The sequence below is a fragment of the Hyaena hyaena genome, unplaced genomic scaffold (assembly GCF_003009895.1).
Source record: "Hyaena hyaena isolate Hyena2069 unplaced genomic scaffold, ASM300989v1 scaffold_34, whole genome shotgun sequence".
NCBI lineage: Eukaryota > Metazoa > Chordata > Mammalia > Carnivora > Hyaenidae > Hyaena > Hyaena hyaena.
Window position 1 is genome coordinate 2,191,110 of NW_024080665.1, and position 17,906 is coordinate 2,209,015.

General features: G+C 38.2%; 1 protein-coding gene across 1 annotated transcript in view; it reads left to right on the plus strand.

Moving 5' to 3' along the window:
- UVRAG (UV radiation resistance associated) overlaps positions 1 to 17,906 on the plus strand; it is a 286,651-nt gene that overhangs the window by 29,413 nt on the left and 239,332 nt on the right. The window contains exons 2-3 of the mRNA XM_039228691.1: positions 406 to 523; positions 6,896 to 6,930. Of these exons, the coding sequence (XP_039084622.1) occupies positions 406 to 523; positions 6,896 to 6,930 (153 nt within the window). The remainder of the gene's footprint in view (positions 1 to 405; positions 524 to 6,895; positions 6,931 to 17,906) is intronic.

The window sequence follows — 17,906 nt, forward strand, 5'->3', positions numbered from 1 at the left end:
AATTGTATGTAAGAACTGTTTGTTGGTATGAGATGGACTTGCATGCCTACCAGTATGCTTCTGAAGGGAAGAAAGCAAATTGCTACTTTATGTTCCAGGAAATGCTAATGCCATTTACAGGTGTATAGCACTTATATAACATAACATTTATGTTCTATGAAAATATTTTATATCTGGTGTCATTTCATGCTGACAACTACATCGTAAAGGAGATGGGGCAGGTGTAATTCCTATTTGACAGAGGGGATACTGAATCATAAATAAGAGACTGAGTTAAGGTTGCTGGTTCAGCAAATAAATGACTGGGATAGCTTAGTTGTATTTCATTTTTGGATTGTAACTTTCAGAAAATTTTATGAGGAAAAAGCTGAACGTGTCCCTTTTTTTGTTGTTTTTAATTTTTAGCGGCGTCTTAGACACCTTCGGAACATTGCTGCTCGGAATATTGTTAATAGAAATGGCCATCAGCTCCTCGACACCTACTTCACACTTCACTTGTGTAGTACTGAAAAGATATACAAAGGTAAGAGAATCTGTGGACTTGCCCACAGATCATTACATCTCACTTTTTTCTTTCGTAATACAGGTGAGTATTGGTGACTCTTGCTTTGTAATTATTGCTTGCTGGAAAGCAAAATTGTCATACTGCCTGAAAATATTTAATGAGCCATAGTTAATATATATAGTATATAAGAGAAACATGGCTTCTGGATAGTTCTTAAATTGATAAATTTATCATTTATTTATGAATGTTAGCTATTAATGTTTTTATTCTAGTAGGAATCATTAAAATATACAAGTCCAGTATACAGTACTGACTTTATTTTCTTTAAAACATAATTGTTGAAATATTATGGTAAAATTAGGACCAGCTTATGTCTTCTCATCTCTGTAATTCCTTGTGTATATTTGGTGTCATTTTTAGAAGAATAGCATGGTTTCCTTGAATTCATTTGCCCACATTTTACTGTGGACTGCTCCCTAAGTACAATTCTGAGAGAAGACCAAATATTTGATTCAAAATCACAAGTATCTTTTGCATACGTGTTGGATGAGAGGTGCTTGGGTAGAATCCATTGACCTGTGTTGGATGGTGTAAGAAAACAAGTGTGGTGTATGACAGGAATATTGGATTAGGATTGCAAATACATAGATAGTAGGTCAGCCATTTACTAGCTATGTGACATTGGACAAAGATCACGTCTTTTTGAACCTCAGTTTTCCATTTGTAAAGTGGAGATGATGCCTTGTGAAATTGGCAAGACAGATTTTCATGAGGAACAACTGAGCTAAGGTGATAACACTTGGTAAGATGTGATTGAAGGTCTATTTATATTAACAAAAAGTGGTGTTATTTTAATTAGAGGTACTAACGGCTTATTTGAATTTTGTCCTGTGGCAAAGATGAAAAATTTAAACAACGTCTTATCTTTTTGGTTTTAATTACTTTTAAAAACCATTATTAAAACAGCAGTCATTTAATACCTTTTTTTTTTTTAATGTTTTATTTATTTCTAGGAGAGAGAGAGAGAGACAGCGTGAGCAGGGGAGGGTCAGAGAGAGAGGGAGTCACAGACTGAAACAGGCTCCAGGCTCTGAGCTGGCACTCAGCACAGAGCCCGACACGGGGCTCGAACCCACGAACCGCGAGATCATGACCTAAGCGAAAGTTGGACGCTTAACCGACTAAGCCACCCAGGCGCCCCTGTTTTTTTAATATCAATACCAATATATGCTCATTAAAAGATTGATCAGGAATTATATAGAGTAGCACAACGTAAATAGCATTAAAATACTTTTTAAGGGTGAGAAAATAGCATTATGTAATACAAACCACCACCATGTAAATAACATTCAAATAATTTTTAAGGGAGAAAAGACTCCAAATCCTGCCATTGTCATATACTTTTATTTCATTCTTATTTTTCATTATAAACATTGCATTTTTAAGAAGCAGTTGTATTAATCTGAATGATTAATGCTGGCTACTATAACAAATACCACAAATCTCAGTGGCGTAACATAATACATTTCTTAAACTAAGTCCAGTGCAGGTGTTCTTTATCAGGCACGGACTTGGTAGCTGTCCGCTAAGTGGTGACTTGGGTATCCAGGCTTTTTCTATTTTGGAACGCTGCTGTCATCAATACCTCACTGAATGGTGAGAGAGGAGGATTATTTGAGGGAGATTTTTATGACAGAAATGGCATCACATTTGATTGGCCATAAATCCTTTTTTAGGTGAAGGACTTGGATATATTGTCTTCCTATGTGTCCAGAAGAAAAATGGAACAGTTTTGGTCATTATTTGTCCTAGGGGTTTAAGCATTTTTTGGAGACCTCAGTGGTTTCATCATTAGCAGTATATGACAATGCCAGAGTGTTTTAAATTTTTGATATGTTTCTATATAATCAGTCCTTGGTTATCTTCATAAAACTTACATATTCTTGCCCTGTTGTTCTCTTTGATGATGGTAATTAACATAGTACTTAGCACATTCTAGGTGTTTGGTAATTTGTAACGTTAACATCGTAGTAGTTTCTAAAAAGAGAGTAGTCATGGGTCTGGTTGATGACCATCTTGTAAAAAAGTTGTCTAAGATGCTGTGGAAACAAAAATCACTTTTTTTTTGTTTTGTTTATTATCTTCTTCTAGTTCAGATTACACCTTGAGTTTAGAAGTTATCACAGACTGTTTCTTAAAGTTTCCTCAATGAAATGATCGTTCCCATAGTTAGGGAATAGCTGGTATAGACCACAGGGAAGTCTCTGGTAGTGGTGTTGAGTCTGTCACTAGTTGGCAAGTCCCTTGGCCAGGACATTTAGTTCCTCTTGTGAGCTTTGCCTAATATGTCTCTAAAATGAGAGTTGGCAATTCTGGGTGTTACTCTTACTCCAAAATGTCATGGTTGAATGAAGTCTATCTGTGGTCCTCTTTTGGGCGCACAAGTTAGACTTTATAACTTTGTTAAAAGTTATAAACTTTATGGTAACTTTGTTACCATAGAAGAGGCCAGGAAGCTCTTTCCTTAGAAAGCCTAGTTAATCCCCCTTACCTTATTGGGCCCTGATGACAAGCCCAAATATTCATTTCATGATCATTATGTGGCCCTCCATGTAGGATGATCACAGTAGAGGGCCAGTTGGCTCTTTTCACAAAACCACTGTACCACCTGTTTAGTGACATCATTTCTTAGTTTTAAAAGAAAGTTTTTTGGGAGGTTGGGGGAAGAATATTTCAAATACTGATTTCTAAGTTATTCTTTTATTTTGGCTGAATTCACAGCAGATCCTGAGAAGTTACGTGTGAGATTTTTTTGACTTTTGACATCTTTTAGTGCTCTTGGGAGATTGCCTACTCTTTAGGTAGTTCACATCATCACATCCCCAGATAACAAAGCCTTGTATTAATGGATGAAGAGCTAGGTTCTAATTGTGACTCCCTCTTAAACTTGGAATTTTGTAAAGTCAAGTTTGTTCTTTAGACATAGTTCTTTTTTTTTTTTTTTTTTTTACCCTGAAATGTGAGTTCCTGTCCATTCCTGGAATGCCAGCCAGCTATTTTGAATACATCAGAAGATTAACTCTATATCATCTAGAAAATCTTAGGTTAGTTTTGTTCACTGCACTTGGAGCAATGCTTGGCACATAGTAAGCCCTTGTATATTTTTTTCATTTGATTGTTTGAATAGCTGTGCAGTCATGGTTCAAAATATATATAAAGGCTTAAAATCTCTCTTTTGCCTGTCCCATCTTCCTAGTTTTCTATCCAGCCTAAAAACCTCTGTTCAACATTTCTCGTTTCTCTTTTCTGAGATTCTTTAGGCAAACACAACTAAAAACAGTACCAAACTATATATGTTTCTGTGCCTTTCATTTTTCACCTAAAATGCCCTAGATGTTTTCCCATATTGGTTCATAGAGAGCTCCCGTATTTTTTTTTCTGAATAGTTTTGCATTGAATAGATGTACCATCATTTATTTAACTGGACACTATTAGTGGGCATTTAGGTGGTTCTTGTTATACACAGTACTGCCTTGAATAACTTCATAAGGACATTATTTTGTATGAGTGCTAGTTTAGCTATGGGGTAAATTTCCAAGAAGCGGAAGTACCAAGAATGTGTACTTATAGTTTCAGTAGATATTGCAAAATTGTCTTTGTTTACGTTCCCACTTAGTATATATGAGTGCCTTTCCCCTCACAGGCTCACCAATAGACTGCGCAATCAAACTTTTGAATTTCTGCCGATCTGATAGGTGAAAAATAATTTTATAGCATAGTTTAAGTCTGCATTCCTCCTTAATGAGTGAGGTTGAGGTACTAAAAAAAGCATTTGTTGAATGAATGGAATGCTGCATAACAGCCAAAACATGAAGTTGAACCCGTGCTCTACATTCTCTAATTGCTTTGTTTTTCTTAGGTCTTAACTTAGCATGGATAGAGAAGCATTTGTATCTAATGGTCCCTTTCTTGTAGAAAGAGGTCTTGGATGACTTGAAAATTGACTTGTCAAATAGTTTTGCTTAAATTGAGTTAATAAAAATTAATAGAACAGTGTTAGTAAAAATTACAACTTATAAAGTGTTTTTGATTCAGTATTTTATTTGAGCCTCACAGTAACCTTGTTATTTTCCACATGTCATTTTCCTCTGAGAAAAATTGTTTTTTAATGTTTATTTATTTTTGAGACAGAGAGAGACAGAGCATGAGCAGGGGAGGGGCAGAGAGAGGGGGAGACACAGAATCTGAAACAGGCTTTGAGCTGTCAGCACAGACCCCGATGTGGGGCTCAGACCTATGAACTGTGAGATCATGACGTGAGCCAAAGTTGATGCCCAGCTGACTGAGCCACCCAAGCACCCCCATTGTCCTTTGAAAGGCGAAGAAACTATGTAGCCCAAAAGGTTAATTGATTTGTAAAGCTTATAGGTAGACTGGGGATTGGAACTATTTTTTGGTTCTGAATTCTCCTCCATTCACTATTATGTTTTATACCCATGCTGCTAATTTTATTGACAGTATTTTAGGTGTAACAGAATGGTGGACAGTGTAGAAGTTATCCCGGACTTCATGATTTTTTATATGGCTTTTTTTGGTTGACCTCTCTCCATTTAAATTAGCAAGTCTATTTTGAAGGTCTAATGGAGAAAGGAGATTGTTTAGTTTCTTTTATATATATATTTATTCAGCAGAGTTTTGGAAGAAATAGCTCTTCTTAGAGCTAAAGATATGTATTTTGAGAACTGATTGATTTAGACACTTTGCAGATTAAATTGAGGAATTCTCTCTAAAGAAAAGAGGAATATCTTTCTTCCCATTGATTTTATTTATTTTTATTTTTTTAATGTTAATTTATTATTGAGACAGAGAGAAACAGAGCATGAGTGGAGGAGGGACAGAGAGAGAGGGAGACGGAATCTGAAACAGGCTCTAGGCTCTGAGCTGTCAGCACAGAGCCTGACGCGGGCCTCGAACCCACAAACCGTGAGATCATGACCTGAGCTGAGGTCTGACATTTAACTGACTGAGCCACCCAGGCACCCCAGAATTTTGTTTTCTTATTTTAAATAATTGTTCAAAATAGAATCATAGAAACTGCCAAATAGAAAAGTTAGCAGCCTAAATCTGTCACCTAGGATAAATGTTATTAACATAATTATAAAAATTTGGATCCCATTGTAAATTCTAGCTTAGAACTTTTTTCCCCACTTAATATGTTGTTGAGTATCTCTCCACAGAATAGAATAATCATCCTTATCTTTTTAGTAAGAAAGGCAAACTTACAGAAATATAAATAGTGTATCAGGAAGGAAGTGCTTTAACCAGAAGAGCTTGCCCTTAAGAGTTTTATGTGTGCATAGGCCTGCTGTTCAATTATTCCTGGCTGGTCGCAAGCTTCAGTCATTAGTGGACTTCTCGGACACGTTTCACTGTATGTGAGTTTCATCTATATGGTTGCATACTTTATCTAAGTAAAATTGTTCATTTGATCAAGAAATATTTATTGAGGGTCTCCTCTGTGCCAGGGATGGTTTCCATGCTGAGGAGACAGCGGTTGTACAAAACAAATGCTGCTGTTCTTTCAGAGCTCACAGTTGGGGGTTGATGAATATATGAAACGTAAATTCAAATACATAAGAAAAAAGTGTGTCTGTGAATCACCTAAGATCATCTCAGGTACCAGTGGTATGTGCATCACATCTGAGAAGTTTCTCTCTTGGCCACACAAGGATACCAGGGTCTTCGCAAGCGCTTGAGAGGCAGAGCATCCCAATGGTGGCTTCAGCAGAGTCAGAAGAGGCAGTGTGTGCGTGAACGTCTGACACATTTCTCTCTTTTCATTGTGCCTTCAGGGTTTGTAACATGTACGGTATACTTGAAGGTTTGTAGAATCATGACATTTCTAAGCTTACAGGAGGACCTTTGGTTATTAGTCTAATTCTCTAAGTTGTCAAATGAAAGATGGGCTCAAGGAAATTAAAGAGACAAGTCCATTCCACAGTACTATGATGGATGGTCGTATTAGAGATGTTTGAGAAAAACAGAGCAGATGGAATCAGTTTTTGCAGAATGGCAGTAAAGTAGAAAAGAAGAAAGTCTAAATTTTTAAGAGCTCATATTTGTATCTGGGGTAAAATTTACTAAATTAAATCTTAACAAACTTTGATTTTTCTTTATTACTGTTTTTTCCTTTAAAATCTTTTAATTTTTATTTTTTTATTTTTTTTGCAGAAGAATACTTTTTTTTTTTTGGCAGAAAATCTAGAGTAATTAGATCCCTTGAAAATATTATAAATGTTTTCCTGGAACATATGTTAAAAATTTACAGGATTAAGAGTTAATGAGCTTATTTTCTTTCATATCACTTATTGTTGTTTTCTTCTTTTCCAGAATTTTATAGAAGTGAAGTGATTAAGAATTCCTTGGTAAGTTTGCTTTCTGACAGGTACACTTGACTAAGTAAGCCTACAACTCCTGTTTCAGAAAATGCGGAAACAGAAATTCAAATTCAGTTCTGGTGTTATGTTACTTCTACAGCTCTATCTTGACTTAGTTATTGCTTAAATTTTCATTGATTTATTTTGCTGTATCTTTTGTGCTTAGGAAGTACCTGGCACATAGTAGGTGCTTGATAAATGTTTGCTGAATGAACTGATATTTTCTGTTAAAACTTCAGTTTTTAAAAATTCAAATGTATAATTCTGTCAGTTCTATTCACTATAGAGGTTTTTTTGTTTTTTTGTTTTTGTTTCTGTTTGTTTTTTTTTTCCTACTATGTGACTTAACCAAACATAATAAATGATGTCTGTGTTTAGATATAGTTGTTATAAATTTCATGTGAGGGCCGTTGTATAGGATCCTTGCACTTGTTTTTTAGTGATGACGTTGCTAAGTTAGGAAGTTGGAAACATTCTACTTTTGACAATGTATACATGAGATATTTGTATAAATGGCTCAGTTTATTGGGCCACGTTGATAAAAAAAAAGCTTTATGGTAACTATAATATCCTTTTAATGGTCCAAGACCATACTGGATTTGGCCTGCATCCACTTTTCCACCTTCTCTCTTAATACTTTCCCTTATTCATTATGTTCTGGACACACCTCATTTGTTCAGTGCTTCAAATATGCTAAGCTTGTCTTACTTCTTATGTCCCCAGCTCTTTGTTTAGCCGAAGACGTCTCTGAGGTCTCAGTTATAGAACTCTGGCTAGGCTTTCTATGACTATTCCATTGAAAGTGGTTCCCTTTCTCCTAGTCAGTCTTTCTACATCACCTGTTTTATTTCTTTAGAGCATTCATCACTCTGGGAAATTCTTATTTACTCATTTGTTTGTGTTGATTATCTATCTCTCACCTACTAGAGAATATAACCAGGAGAGCATGGACCTTGCCTAGAGTCTAGAATAATATAGATGCCTCGCAAATACTTGTTAGATGAATAAGCAGGTATGTATTCATTCCATTTCGATCCTTATAACAATCTGTATGGTAGATGGGGTAGGTCTTAAGAAACTGACATCCAGAGAGGTGCAACAAGTTTTGCAGTCACATAACTGCAGGACCAGATCCCAAGTGCAGACCTCTGTCTTTAGGTCTCTGCTACTCTTTCCTCTTTATCAAGCTGCCTTCTAAATGTCTCTAAAATAGCATAATAAATTTGGCTCCTAGGCCAGACAGTTTCCTTGAGCCCACCTCTGAGGAGCTCCAATCCCCAGTATAGCTCTTATTCTACATATATTAAGTGACATATGAAATCATTAGCACCGTGACTGACAAATAGTAGCTAATGAATCAATATCAGTTTCTCTTCCTCTCTTGGCTCAGGTGAAAATAAAAGTGTCCTACAGACCAGGGAGAGCTGGGGAAGAGTGGGTGGTTTAAGGGGCAGATAGAATACAATTTCACCTTGATTTATTCTCCCCCCCATCCCCTTTGATCATCAAAACTCTTGTTGGTAATGGTTTTACAACATCCCATTGCTTTTTCTCTGGATATGTGTCATAGTGAACACTGTGCTAATTGTGCTCCTTTAGTGTATTGTTCTTCATAATTGGTATTGTATTTAGTTGCTGTCACGTGACTTTCAAGTTCATATTTTTAAACATCATCTCTTTGAATGTAAACTCTTCAACTTTTTTGGGCTCCTATCTTCCACTGCTTCTGAACTGTCTGTGAGGCTGGGATATCTTCATCCCTGGAGTTCTTAGATTGAATACATGTTTTATAAAAATATTGTAGAATGGAATCAGACAAGTATGTGCACAAAAGACTTCTAAAGTCCTTTTATTTTATTTATTTATTTATTTTTTTAAAAATGCTGTTGTTTCTTTTTTTTTAAATGTTTTATTTATTTCTAGGAGAGAGAGAGAGAGACAGCGTGAGCAGGGGAGGGTCAGAGAGAGAGGGAGTCACAGACTGAAACAGGCTCCAGGCTCCGAGCTGGCAGTCAGCACAGAGCCCGACGCGGGCCTTGAACCCACGAACCGCGAGATCATGACCTGAGCGAAAGTCGGACACTTAACCAACTACGCCACCTGGGCGCCCCTAAAGTCCTTTTAACTTACAGTTTGTACTACAATTGTTTCATGGCCACTTCATATGCCACCTACACCATTTGCTTACATTGTAATTGTTCATGAACATTCATCGCCCAGAGTAGATGAAAGCTTTGGGAGGGCAAGAGACTGCTGGACCATCTTTAAGTCTGTGCCTCTAGCTCCCAGTGTACTTCTTGGCAGTTGTTTGATAAATGTTGATTTGTTGATGTTTCCTTTTAAGGGTATTCTTTGAGATTATGATATTTCTGGCAAGGATTGTTTTTTCTTTCTTTTATAGCTTAATATAGGTTTGATAAACTGCAGTGCATTTCTTCTTTCTTTTGGAAAGGACTCTGGTTCAGATTAATTGGGTCTTATAGGAATCAGTTACTCTCAGAGAACATGCTGGAGATGGCCCATTGTCACCTCTCTTCTTTCTGTTTCTGAAGAACCACAGATAAGCAGAATTTGTTGTTTTTTTTTCTGCTTAGGAGTTTGTCATTAAAAAAAAATTTTTAGCGGTTTATTCGTTTTTTGAGAGACAAAGAGAGACAGAGTGCGAGTGGGGATGGGGCAAAGAGAGAGGGAGACATAGAATCTGAAGCAGGCTCCAGGCTCTTGAGCTGTCGGCACAGAGCCTGACGTGGGGCTTGAACTCAGAACTTGCAAGATCGTGACCTGAACTGAAGTCATACACTTAACCATCTGAGCCACCCAGGGGCTCCAGGAGTTTGTGATTTTTAGGCTGTTGTAATATTTCCTGAATAGAGTTAGTGACTTAATGCTCTTTTTCCTCCTGGTTATGGGTTATGTGTGGCACATACTCAGCAAATGTTTCTTAATGAATGGACTCCTCTAGTAGTATGTTTATTGACTGACTTCTAAGTTGTATCCTGAACCCCCAGTCTTTCATTAGCTGTTAAAGATTAGGCAAGATAATGCTTCATTTATTTCTAGCTGAGGCTTTGGGTAAATTTTCATTTTGGTGAACTAAGTTGAAGTCTGGTGAGTTTCTGAATGTTCTTTTTTACTCATACGACTTTAAGGCTTCAGCTGTTTTCCTTAGGTTTATATTTTTAGTCTGGTCCCCAGACCAGAGTGGGCAGTTTTACCATTGTGATGTCAAAGGAAATATGGAAAAATGGACACAAGTTTAAAAAGTGTTTTTAAACACTGTGCCTCTTTCTAACTTCGGAATACTGCAGATTAGTACTGCAATGCTGGCAGTGTTCTGTGCACTGCCCAGGACATTTGTCACTGGCCACATGTGGCCGCTGAGCACTTGAAATGTGGTTAAGTAATATTGGGGAACTAAATTTTAAATTTTATTTAATTTTCATTTAAATAGCCACAAGTGGCACATGGATAGTGTATTGGACAGCACAGTCCGGATGCTTTGAAAAGCTTTCTTATACTTTGTAACATTAGCAGGAAGAGATTTCCCTTTTTGTGTGCTTTGAAAAAACAAAACTTTATACTTATACCACTAGTACCATTCTTTTTAAAAAATTTTTTTAGTGTTTTTTTTTTTAATATTTGAGAGAGAATATGAGCAGAGGAGGGGCAGAGAAAGAAAGAGAGAGACAGAGAGACAGAATCTGAAACAGGCTCCAGGCTCTGAGCTGTCAGCACAGAGCCCATGGCAGGGCTCAAACCCATGAACCGTGAGGTCATGACCTGAGCCGAAGTTGGACGCTTAACCCACTGAGCCATGCAGGTGCCCGCCATTGGTACCATTCTAAAGCTGTAGTAGCTGTTTTTGTGGCTGTCTTAACCTCTGTCATCTATATGATAAATCTTATAAAGGCAGGGACCTGTATGTTTCATTTTTACAACCTCCGCAGTCATTGTATTGTGTTTGGCTTGTATTTGGCAGACAAGTAAGAAAAGAGAAAATAGCCTAATCCAAGATGTCAGTTGTTAAGATTCACCATTTTTTAAATGTTCACCAAGAGAAATAAACACTTCTAATTAAACTGACACACAGAGCCTTTGTAATAGTCCTGTAGGAGTTTTGATTCAATCTTCTTAGCTTCTTTTACTTTGAAATTTCTTTTACCTTTCCAACATTTATTTAGCAGTCTTTCCTTCCTTTAGGTTGATTGTTTGGCCTGTGATGGGAATCTTTTGTAGGTATCTCAGTAATAAAATATAAATATGCTTCCTCAATCTTTGGGAGTTTCATTTAGTCTTCTAGAAAAGGATGGATGAGGTTTTCTTCTTCATCGACAAATACATCTCTAATACCAAATTCATGTTTTGTTGCTCTGTGTCTTTGCCTTTTTGTCTACATAAAAACAATACTTTTTAGGGGCGCCTGGGTGGCTCAGTCAGTTAAGCATCCAACTTTGGCTCAGGTCATGATCTCACGGTTCCTGGGTTCGAGCCCCGCATCGGGCTCTGTGCTGACGGCTAGCTCAGAGCCTGGAGACTGCATCGGATTCTGTGTCTCCCTCTCTCTCTGACCCTCCCCTGCTCACGTTTTCTCTCTCTCTCTCTCTCTCAGAAATAAATAAAACATTAAAAAAATAAAAAAAACCCAATACTTTTTATTGAAACAACGCACATAAGGAAGAGTTTACATGTCTTAAGTATACAACTGGATGATTTTTCTGAAATTGAATGTACTTGTGTAACCAGCATGCAGGTCAAGAAATATAATATTTTTAGTGCCCCAGAAGCCCCCTCCTGCCTTCTTCAGTTACTGCTGCTGTCTTGAGTTAACATAAATTACTTTTACCTACTTTTAAGCTTTATAGAAATGAAATCATACAGTATGCACTGTTTTGTGTCTGACTTCCACTTTATAAGAATCTCAACTCTATATTGTAAGAGTCATTCATACCGTGGGTAAATTTGTACTTTGTTTGTTATATTGCATTGTGGGAATATACCAGAATTTATCCATTTTTCTATTTTTTTTTAATTTTTTTTTTTTAAATTTATTTCTAGGAGAGAGAGAGAGAGACAGCGTGAGCAGGGGAGGGTCAGAGAGAGAGGGAGTCACAGACTGAAACAGGCTCCAGGCTCTGAGCTGACAGTCAGCACAGAGCCCGACGTGGGGCACGAACCCACGAACCGCAAGATCATGACCTAAGCGAAAGTCGGACGCTTAACCGACTAAGCCACCCAGGCGCCCCTCCATTTTTCTATTGATAGGCATTTGGTTAGTTTCTAGTTTTGAGCTAGTATAAATACTGCTGTGAATGTTCTCCCATGTTATCTGTTGGTTGAACATGTGTGGACATTTCTGTTGAATACATATCTGAGAGTGGACCTGCAGGGAATATGCATGTGATCGCCTTCAGAATATAATGCCAAACAGCTTTCCCAGCTGAAATATTGTTTCATTTGCAGTCTGGCCAACAGTCTATGAGAGTTCTGGGTTATTCTACATTGTTGCAATCACTTGCTGCTTTTTCTATCTTTTGAATGAAAAATTTTGATAGATATTATATACTGGGTTTTTTGTTTGTTTCAGTTTATAATAGGAGAGATATTTTATTTTATTTTTAATTTTTTTTAATGTTTTTTATTTATTTCTAGAGAGAGAGAGACAGCATGAGCAGGGGAGGGTCAGAGAGAGAGGGAGACACAGAATCCGAAACAGGCTCCAGGCTTTGAGCTGTCAGCACAGAGCCCAACGTGGGGCTCGAACCCATGAACTGTGAGATCATGACCTGAGCCGAAGTCAGAGGCTTAACCAACTGAGCCACCCAGGCGCCCCCAGGAGAGATATTTTAAATGACAATAAAACTCAGCACGTGGGCCTGACTTAAAGGAGTGGATATTAAAAACAGCTATTTTTAAGGCTATGCTTTTAGAGACAGTGACACCTGATGACTGCCACCTGGTGGTCAAAAATTGTAGAACCGTATTGATCTAATATTTCTAAAATTAAAATTCATCTTACAAAGTGAAGGCGAGTGCATGTTAGAATTGATAAATTGGGGATGCCTGCGTGGCTCATTGGGTTAAGCATCTGACTCTTGACTTTGGCTCAGGTCATGATCTCAGGGTTGGTGACATTGATCCCTGTGTTGAGTGGGCTCCGTGCTGGGCATGGAGCCTGCTTAAGATTCTCTCTCTCCCTCTCTCTCTGCCCCTTCCCTGCTCATGTGCTCTCAATCTCTCTCTCCCTCTCTCTCTGTCTGTCTCTCTCTATCAAAATATAAAGAACTAATGATAAATTGGCCTATGTTAGATGGTAATAAAGATATTGGAGTAAAATAAAGCAGAATCAGAGAGTACCTGGCAGGCCTGGTTGCGATTTTTCTCTGGTAGTCACATAGATGAAATCATTTGAACAGGTAATAGAAAGAAGTGAGGGAACAGGCTACGTACCTCTGTGGGCCGAGAAACAGGGAAGTACAAAGGCAGGGGTGTCCCTGAGGTTTTCAAGAACTGGCTAAGAAGCTAGTATGGCTGTGTGGAGTAGGGTGAGCAGGGGTGGTTTGAGGTCTTGCTAGGCAAGTATGACCACAGGGGCAAAGGACCTGAGGACCAGGGCAATGGCAGAAATGCTCTGGAGATTAGGAGGTGGTAGTCAAGGCCTGGCTAGCAGGAGACAGATTTGGGCAAGGATACAGTTACAGGTCACACAAAAATAGGAGTGTTTGGTAGGCAAAGACACTCGACTATCTCATTTATCTATTTTCTCATGTCCCTAGCATAGTGCTTCATCCAGAGAAGTCCAATAACTGCCTAGTGCAGTGGGTAACTGAATAATCCACCTTCAACCAGCCAGGTGGTGGCAATGCGTCTCCGAGTTACAAGTCAAGAGGCCTGGTTTCTTCTCAGGTGCATTTAGTGCAGTCATTCGTCAGAGTGTGTTTTAAGTTTAAAGGTCTCTAGCTTCAGCTAGCCTGTCACACCCTCCAAACCATTTGTTAACTCTTGGATTTTTTTTTTCTTTTTGGTTCAGGAGGAGGCTAGATTGAAGGGTCATTGGTTAATTAATAACTAAAATGATTGATTGGAGTAACAAGAATGGGAGTACCCCGGTTCCCTAATGTTGATTTTGTACATTTACAGAAGTACAGATGAATTATATAATGAGCCCACATGTACACCCATCTTCAACAGTTATAAAGTTGATCATTAGATACTTTTGCAAAAAGGGAGTTTTTAAACTTTTATTATGAAATTAAGAATTTCGTGGTGCAGTAAGAGGGGTGATAGTTTGTGTGTGTGTACCTGTGTGTTTCTTTAATAAATAAGAGGCATCAGTTATTAAGTGCCGACTTGTGATTCAAGTAGTGTATTGGATACATGATGTACATGGTTTCTTCTGAGAGCAGTGCCACAAGGGAAGAGACATACCTGTTTGATAGTTAGGGAGACTGAGGCTCAGATAGGCTGAGGGACTTGCTCTCGGCCCCCAGGCTGGTAGTGCCTCGTAAAACTGACATTGGAGGGCCCCATTCTTTTACAGCATTGTACTGCCTCCCTTTACATCACATTTCCTTCAGCTTCCTTCCTTCAACTGATTAAATGTTTGCTGGAGGTCTAGTAGAGGTCAGCGATAGGCCTTCTAATTCAACAAACAAAGTTCTAGAGCCTGTATTTTTAGGGAAAGCATGTGACATAGTGATCAGAACCATAACCTTTGGTTGGAGTTTTGACCGCCTGCACTGTTTTTAAATCTTTGGGGGAAAAAACTGACAGAACAGTATAAATACTTTTTATGAGTTACTGAGTGACTGTCAAAGCAAGTTTATGTTTCAGTTGAATTGTGACCAGATGAATTACCATTTCATCTCTGTGGGTATGTGTAGGTGAGGAGAGAGTTGCGTCCTCTTGATTACGCCAAATTATGTTCTCCGGTGGTAAACTGCATCATCTACAGGGGTTTCTAACTTCTGTCTGGCCAACTACAAGGCCGGGGGAAGACTCAGAAAGCTGACACGTGCACAACAGGAATCTTTGCAAACGTGAAGGAGTGTTATTTACCTCAGTTTGAGAGAGGACGGCTAGGAAAGGTGTCTGACAGAAAGTAATTCCTCAGTTGAGATGTGAAGGCTGAGTAGGGGTGAATTAGAGGGAAAGAGAGCTGGTGGGGTCAAGAAATATCTACTACTTATAAAATCAGCATGCAGTTCCCAAGAGTTAGCATGTATTTTTTGAGAAATTTTGTGATTTAAGTTGTGTTTCTTTTGAACTTTTTTAACATTGATTTATTTTTGAGAGACAGAACACGAGTGGGAGAGGGGCAGGGAAGGAGAGGGAGACAGAGACTCGAAGCCGGCTCCAGGCTCTAAGCTGTCCGCGCAGAGCCCAGTGTGGGGCTTGATCCCACAAAGTGTGAGATCATGACCTGAGTTGAAATCAAGGGTCAGACGCTTAACCGACTGAGCCACCCAGGTGCCCCTCTCCTTTCCACTTTCTGCTTCTGGCTGTGGGATCTAAAATAAGGAAAATTGTTGACAGTCTCTTAAGGTCCCTTTTGTTCTAAATTCTGTCTTCTGTGATTTGGTGGGGAGAAAAAAAAACAAGAACCAAATACACAAAAAAGAACATGAAAGGAATTTTAGAGACCTAGGTTCAAATTCCGGTGCTGTTTTTACTAGGGGACCTTGGATAAGACACCTAGCTGTTGTGTTTCATTGATTCTAAGGTGCACATTTTTTCCACAGTTTAATACCTTTGAAATCTAGATGCATCTTAAAATCATTACTACCTTTTTTTTAATGGCACATAAAATAATGATACTTCTTAAGATTGGTGGTATCTCAGACTTGATGAAATTTGATATTTTGTCTTTTTAACTGATGAGGTTAACAGGTTGTCTTATTTATTGCAAGTGGACTTATCATTGAGATGAACAGGGCTGTTGTATTAAACAGATTAGCTACTTCTTACTTCTGTCTAATGCTAGGATAGGTTTCTTCTGTGTCCTTTTCATATGTTATCTGACTTTATATAGTATCTATCACTAATAAGTGTTTAAATGGCAGCCATTACTATAATTGTTATTATTCTGTTTAAGCTTCATAACTCTGTGAAGTGATAGTTGTTCTGGTTTTTATAAGTGAGTATTCTAAGATACAGTGGAGATTATGTGGTTTAGGAGTCTAGCTTAATTTCAGCACTTGCCTCTCTGCCATACTGCTCCTCAGCTCTGTTTGACAGGCCAAAGGCTGAAGTTAAATGGCTTAATCAGCCACTGGTTCTGTTTGGTTGCTTGGTGCTGGTCCGTCTACATTTCTAGTGACCGCTTTGGTGTCTGCAGAGCTTGCTGACTGGTCAGTTTGTGCTCTGCCCTTATTTAGCAGGGCTGCTAGAACAGTAAGGTAGGTCCTGGGGGGCTCATACAAGAATGTAATTCTGTTGATCTTAGGTTAAAATTTGTGGATGGCTGGAATTCAGGTTTTTTAAATGATTCAGTATAAAACTGATTGCATAAATGTGTTTACTATGTTATCATTGTGCTATTTATTGATGGTCTTTTAGTATTCTCAGACATCCATATCACTTGATCAGATATCCATTCACTAATGCAGCAATACTTATTGAGTGCATACCACAGGTTTTTCAAGCTTTGAAGATCTTGGAACAAATCAGACAATGTTCCTATCTGTCAGAGCTTTTACTTTAGTGGATGGAAATCAGGCAATAAAAATATCAAACTGTAAGTGAAAAAGACATATCAGACATAAATTGCTGTGAAATTGGAAGTCATGTCTTATCTCCAGAAACTTCCAACAACCAAACCCACAAAACACATGCATCATTATATCCCCAAAACAAAAGCAAGCACTACCCTACTCCCCTCCCTGCTTTGATCAGAAAAATAACTGTCACAGAGCCAAGAACAGTTACTCTTGTATGAAGACTGTTTGACTGACTGATTTATATTATATTAAAATTGTTTATTCATTTATTTATTTTTTAATGTTTTATTTATTTTTGAGAAAGAGAGAGAGAGAGACAGCGCGAGCAGGGGAGGGGCAGAGAGAGAGAGGGAGACACAGAATCCGAAGCAGGCTCCAGGCTCTGAGCTAGCTGTCAGCACAAGGCCTGACATGGGGCTTGAACTCATGAACCATGAGATCATGACCTGAGCCAAAGTCGGATGCTTAACTGACTGAGCCACCCAGGCACCCCTAAAATTGTTAATTTAATAAGATAGATTATATTTACATTTAGCAATGAAAACCCTGACATTTAATATAGGGGAAATAAATGAAATTAATCAATGTGTTGTAGTTCAGTTCTATTGATGTCATTAAAGCTCCTTAACATTTGGACTTTTCAGAATGTTTCAACTATCTGAATGATTCTCTTAATGAAAAATAAAGTTTTTTCAGAGCGTAAAGTTGACCTTGTCATTCTTACCTTAAAACCTTTCTCCCCATATTTGTACAAAGTAAAAGTACTCCATGGCAAGGCAGAGACAGAGTGTGATCAGGGGAGGGGCAGAGAGAGAGGGAGACACAATCTGAAGCAGGCCCCAGGCTCTGAGCTGTCAGCACAAGAGCCCGATGCGGGGCTGGAACCCACAAGACGTGAGATCATGACCGTAGTGAAAGTTGGCCAGTTAACCAACTGGTTAGCCACCTAGGTGCCCCTAGTTTTATTTATTTATTTATTTATTTATTTATTTATTTAGTAAGATTTTTAAAATTGTTATTTTTAAGTAATCTCTATGCCCAACATAGGGCTCAAACTCATGACCCTGAGATCAAGAGTTGCATGCTTTACCAACTGAGCCAGCCAAGTGCCCCCAAAGATCTTTCAGTTTAGTACTTCACTTATTTCTTGAGCTTTGTGTACTGTTAACTCCTGCACGCATTCCAGTTATCTTAGCTCCCTGACCACATCTAACTACATCATACTGCTGACTCTTGTTTTATGGTGTT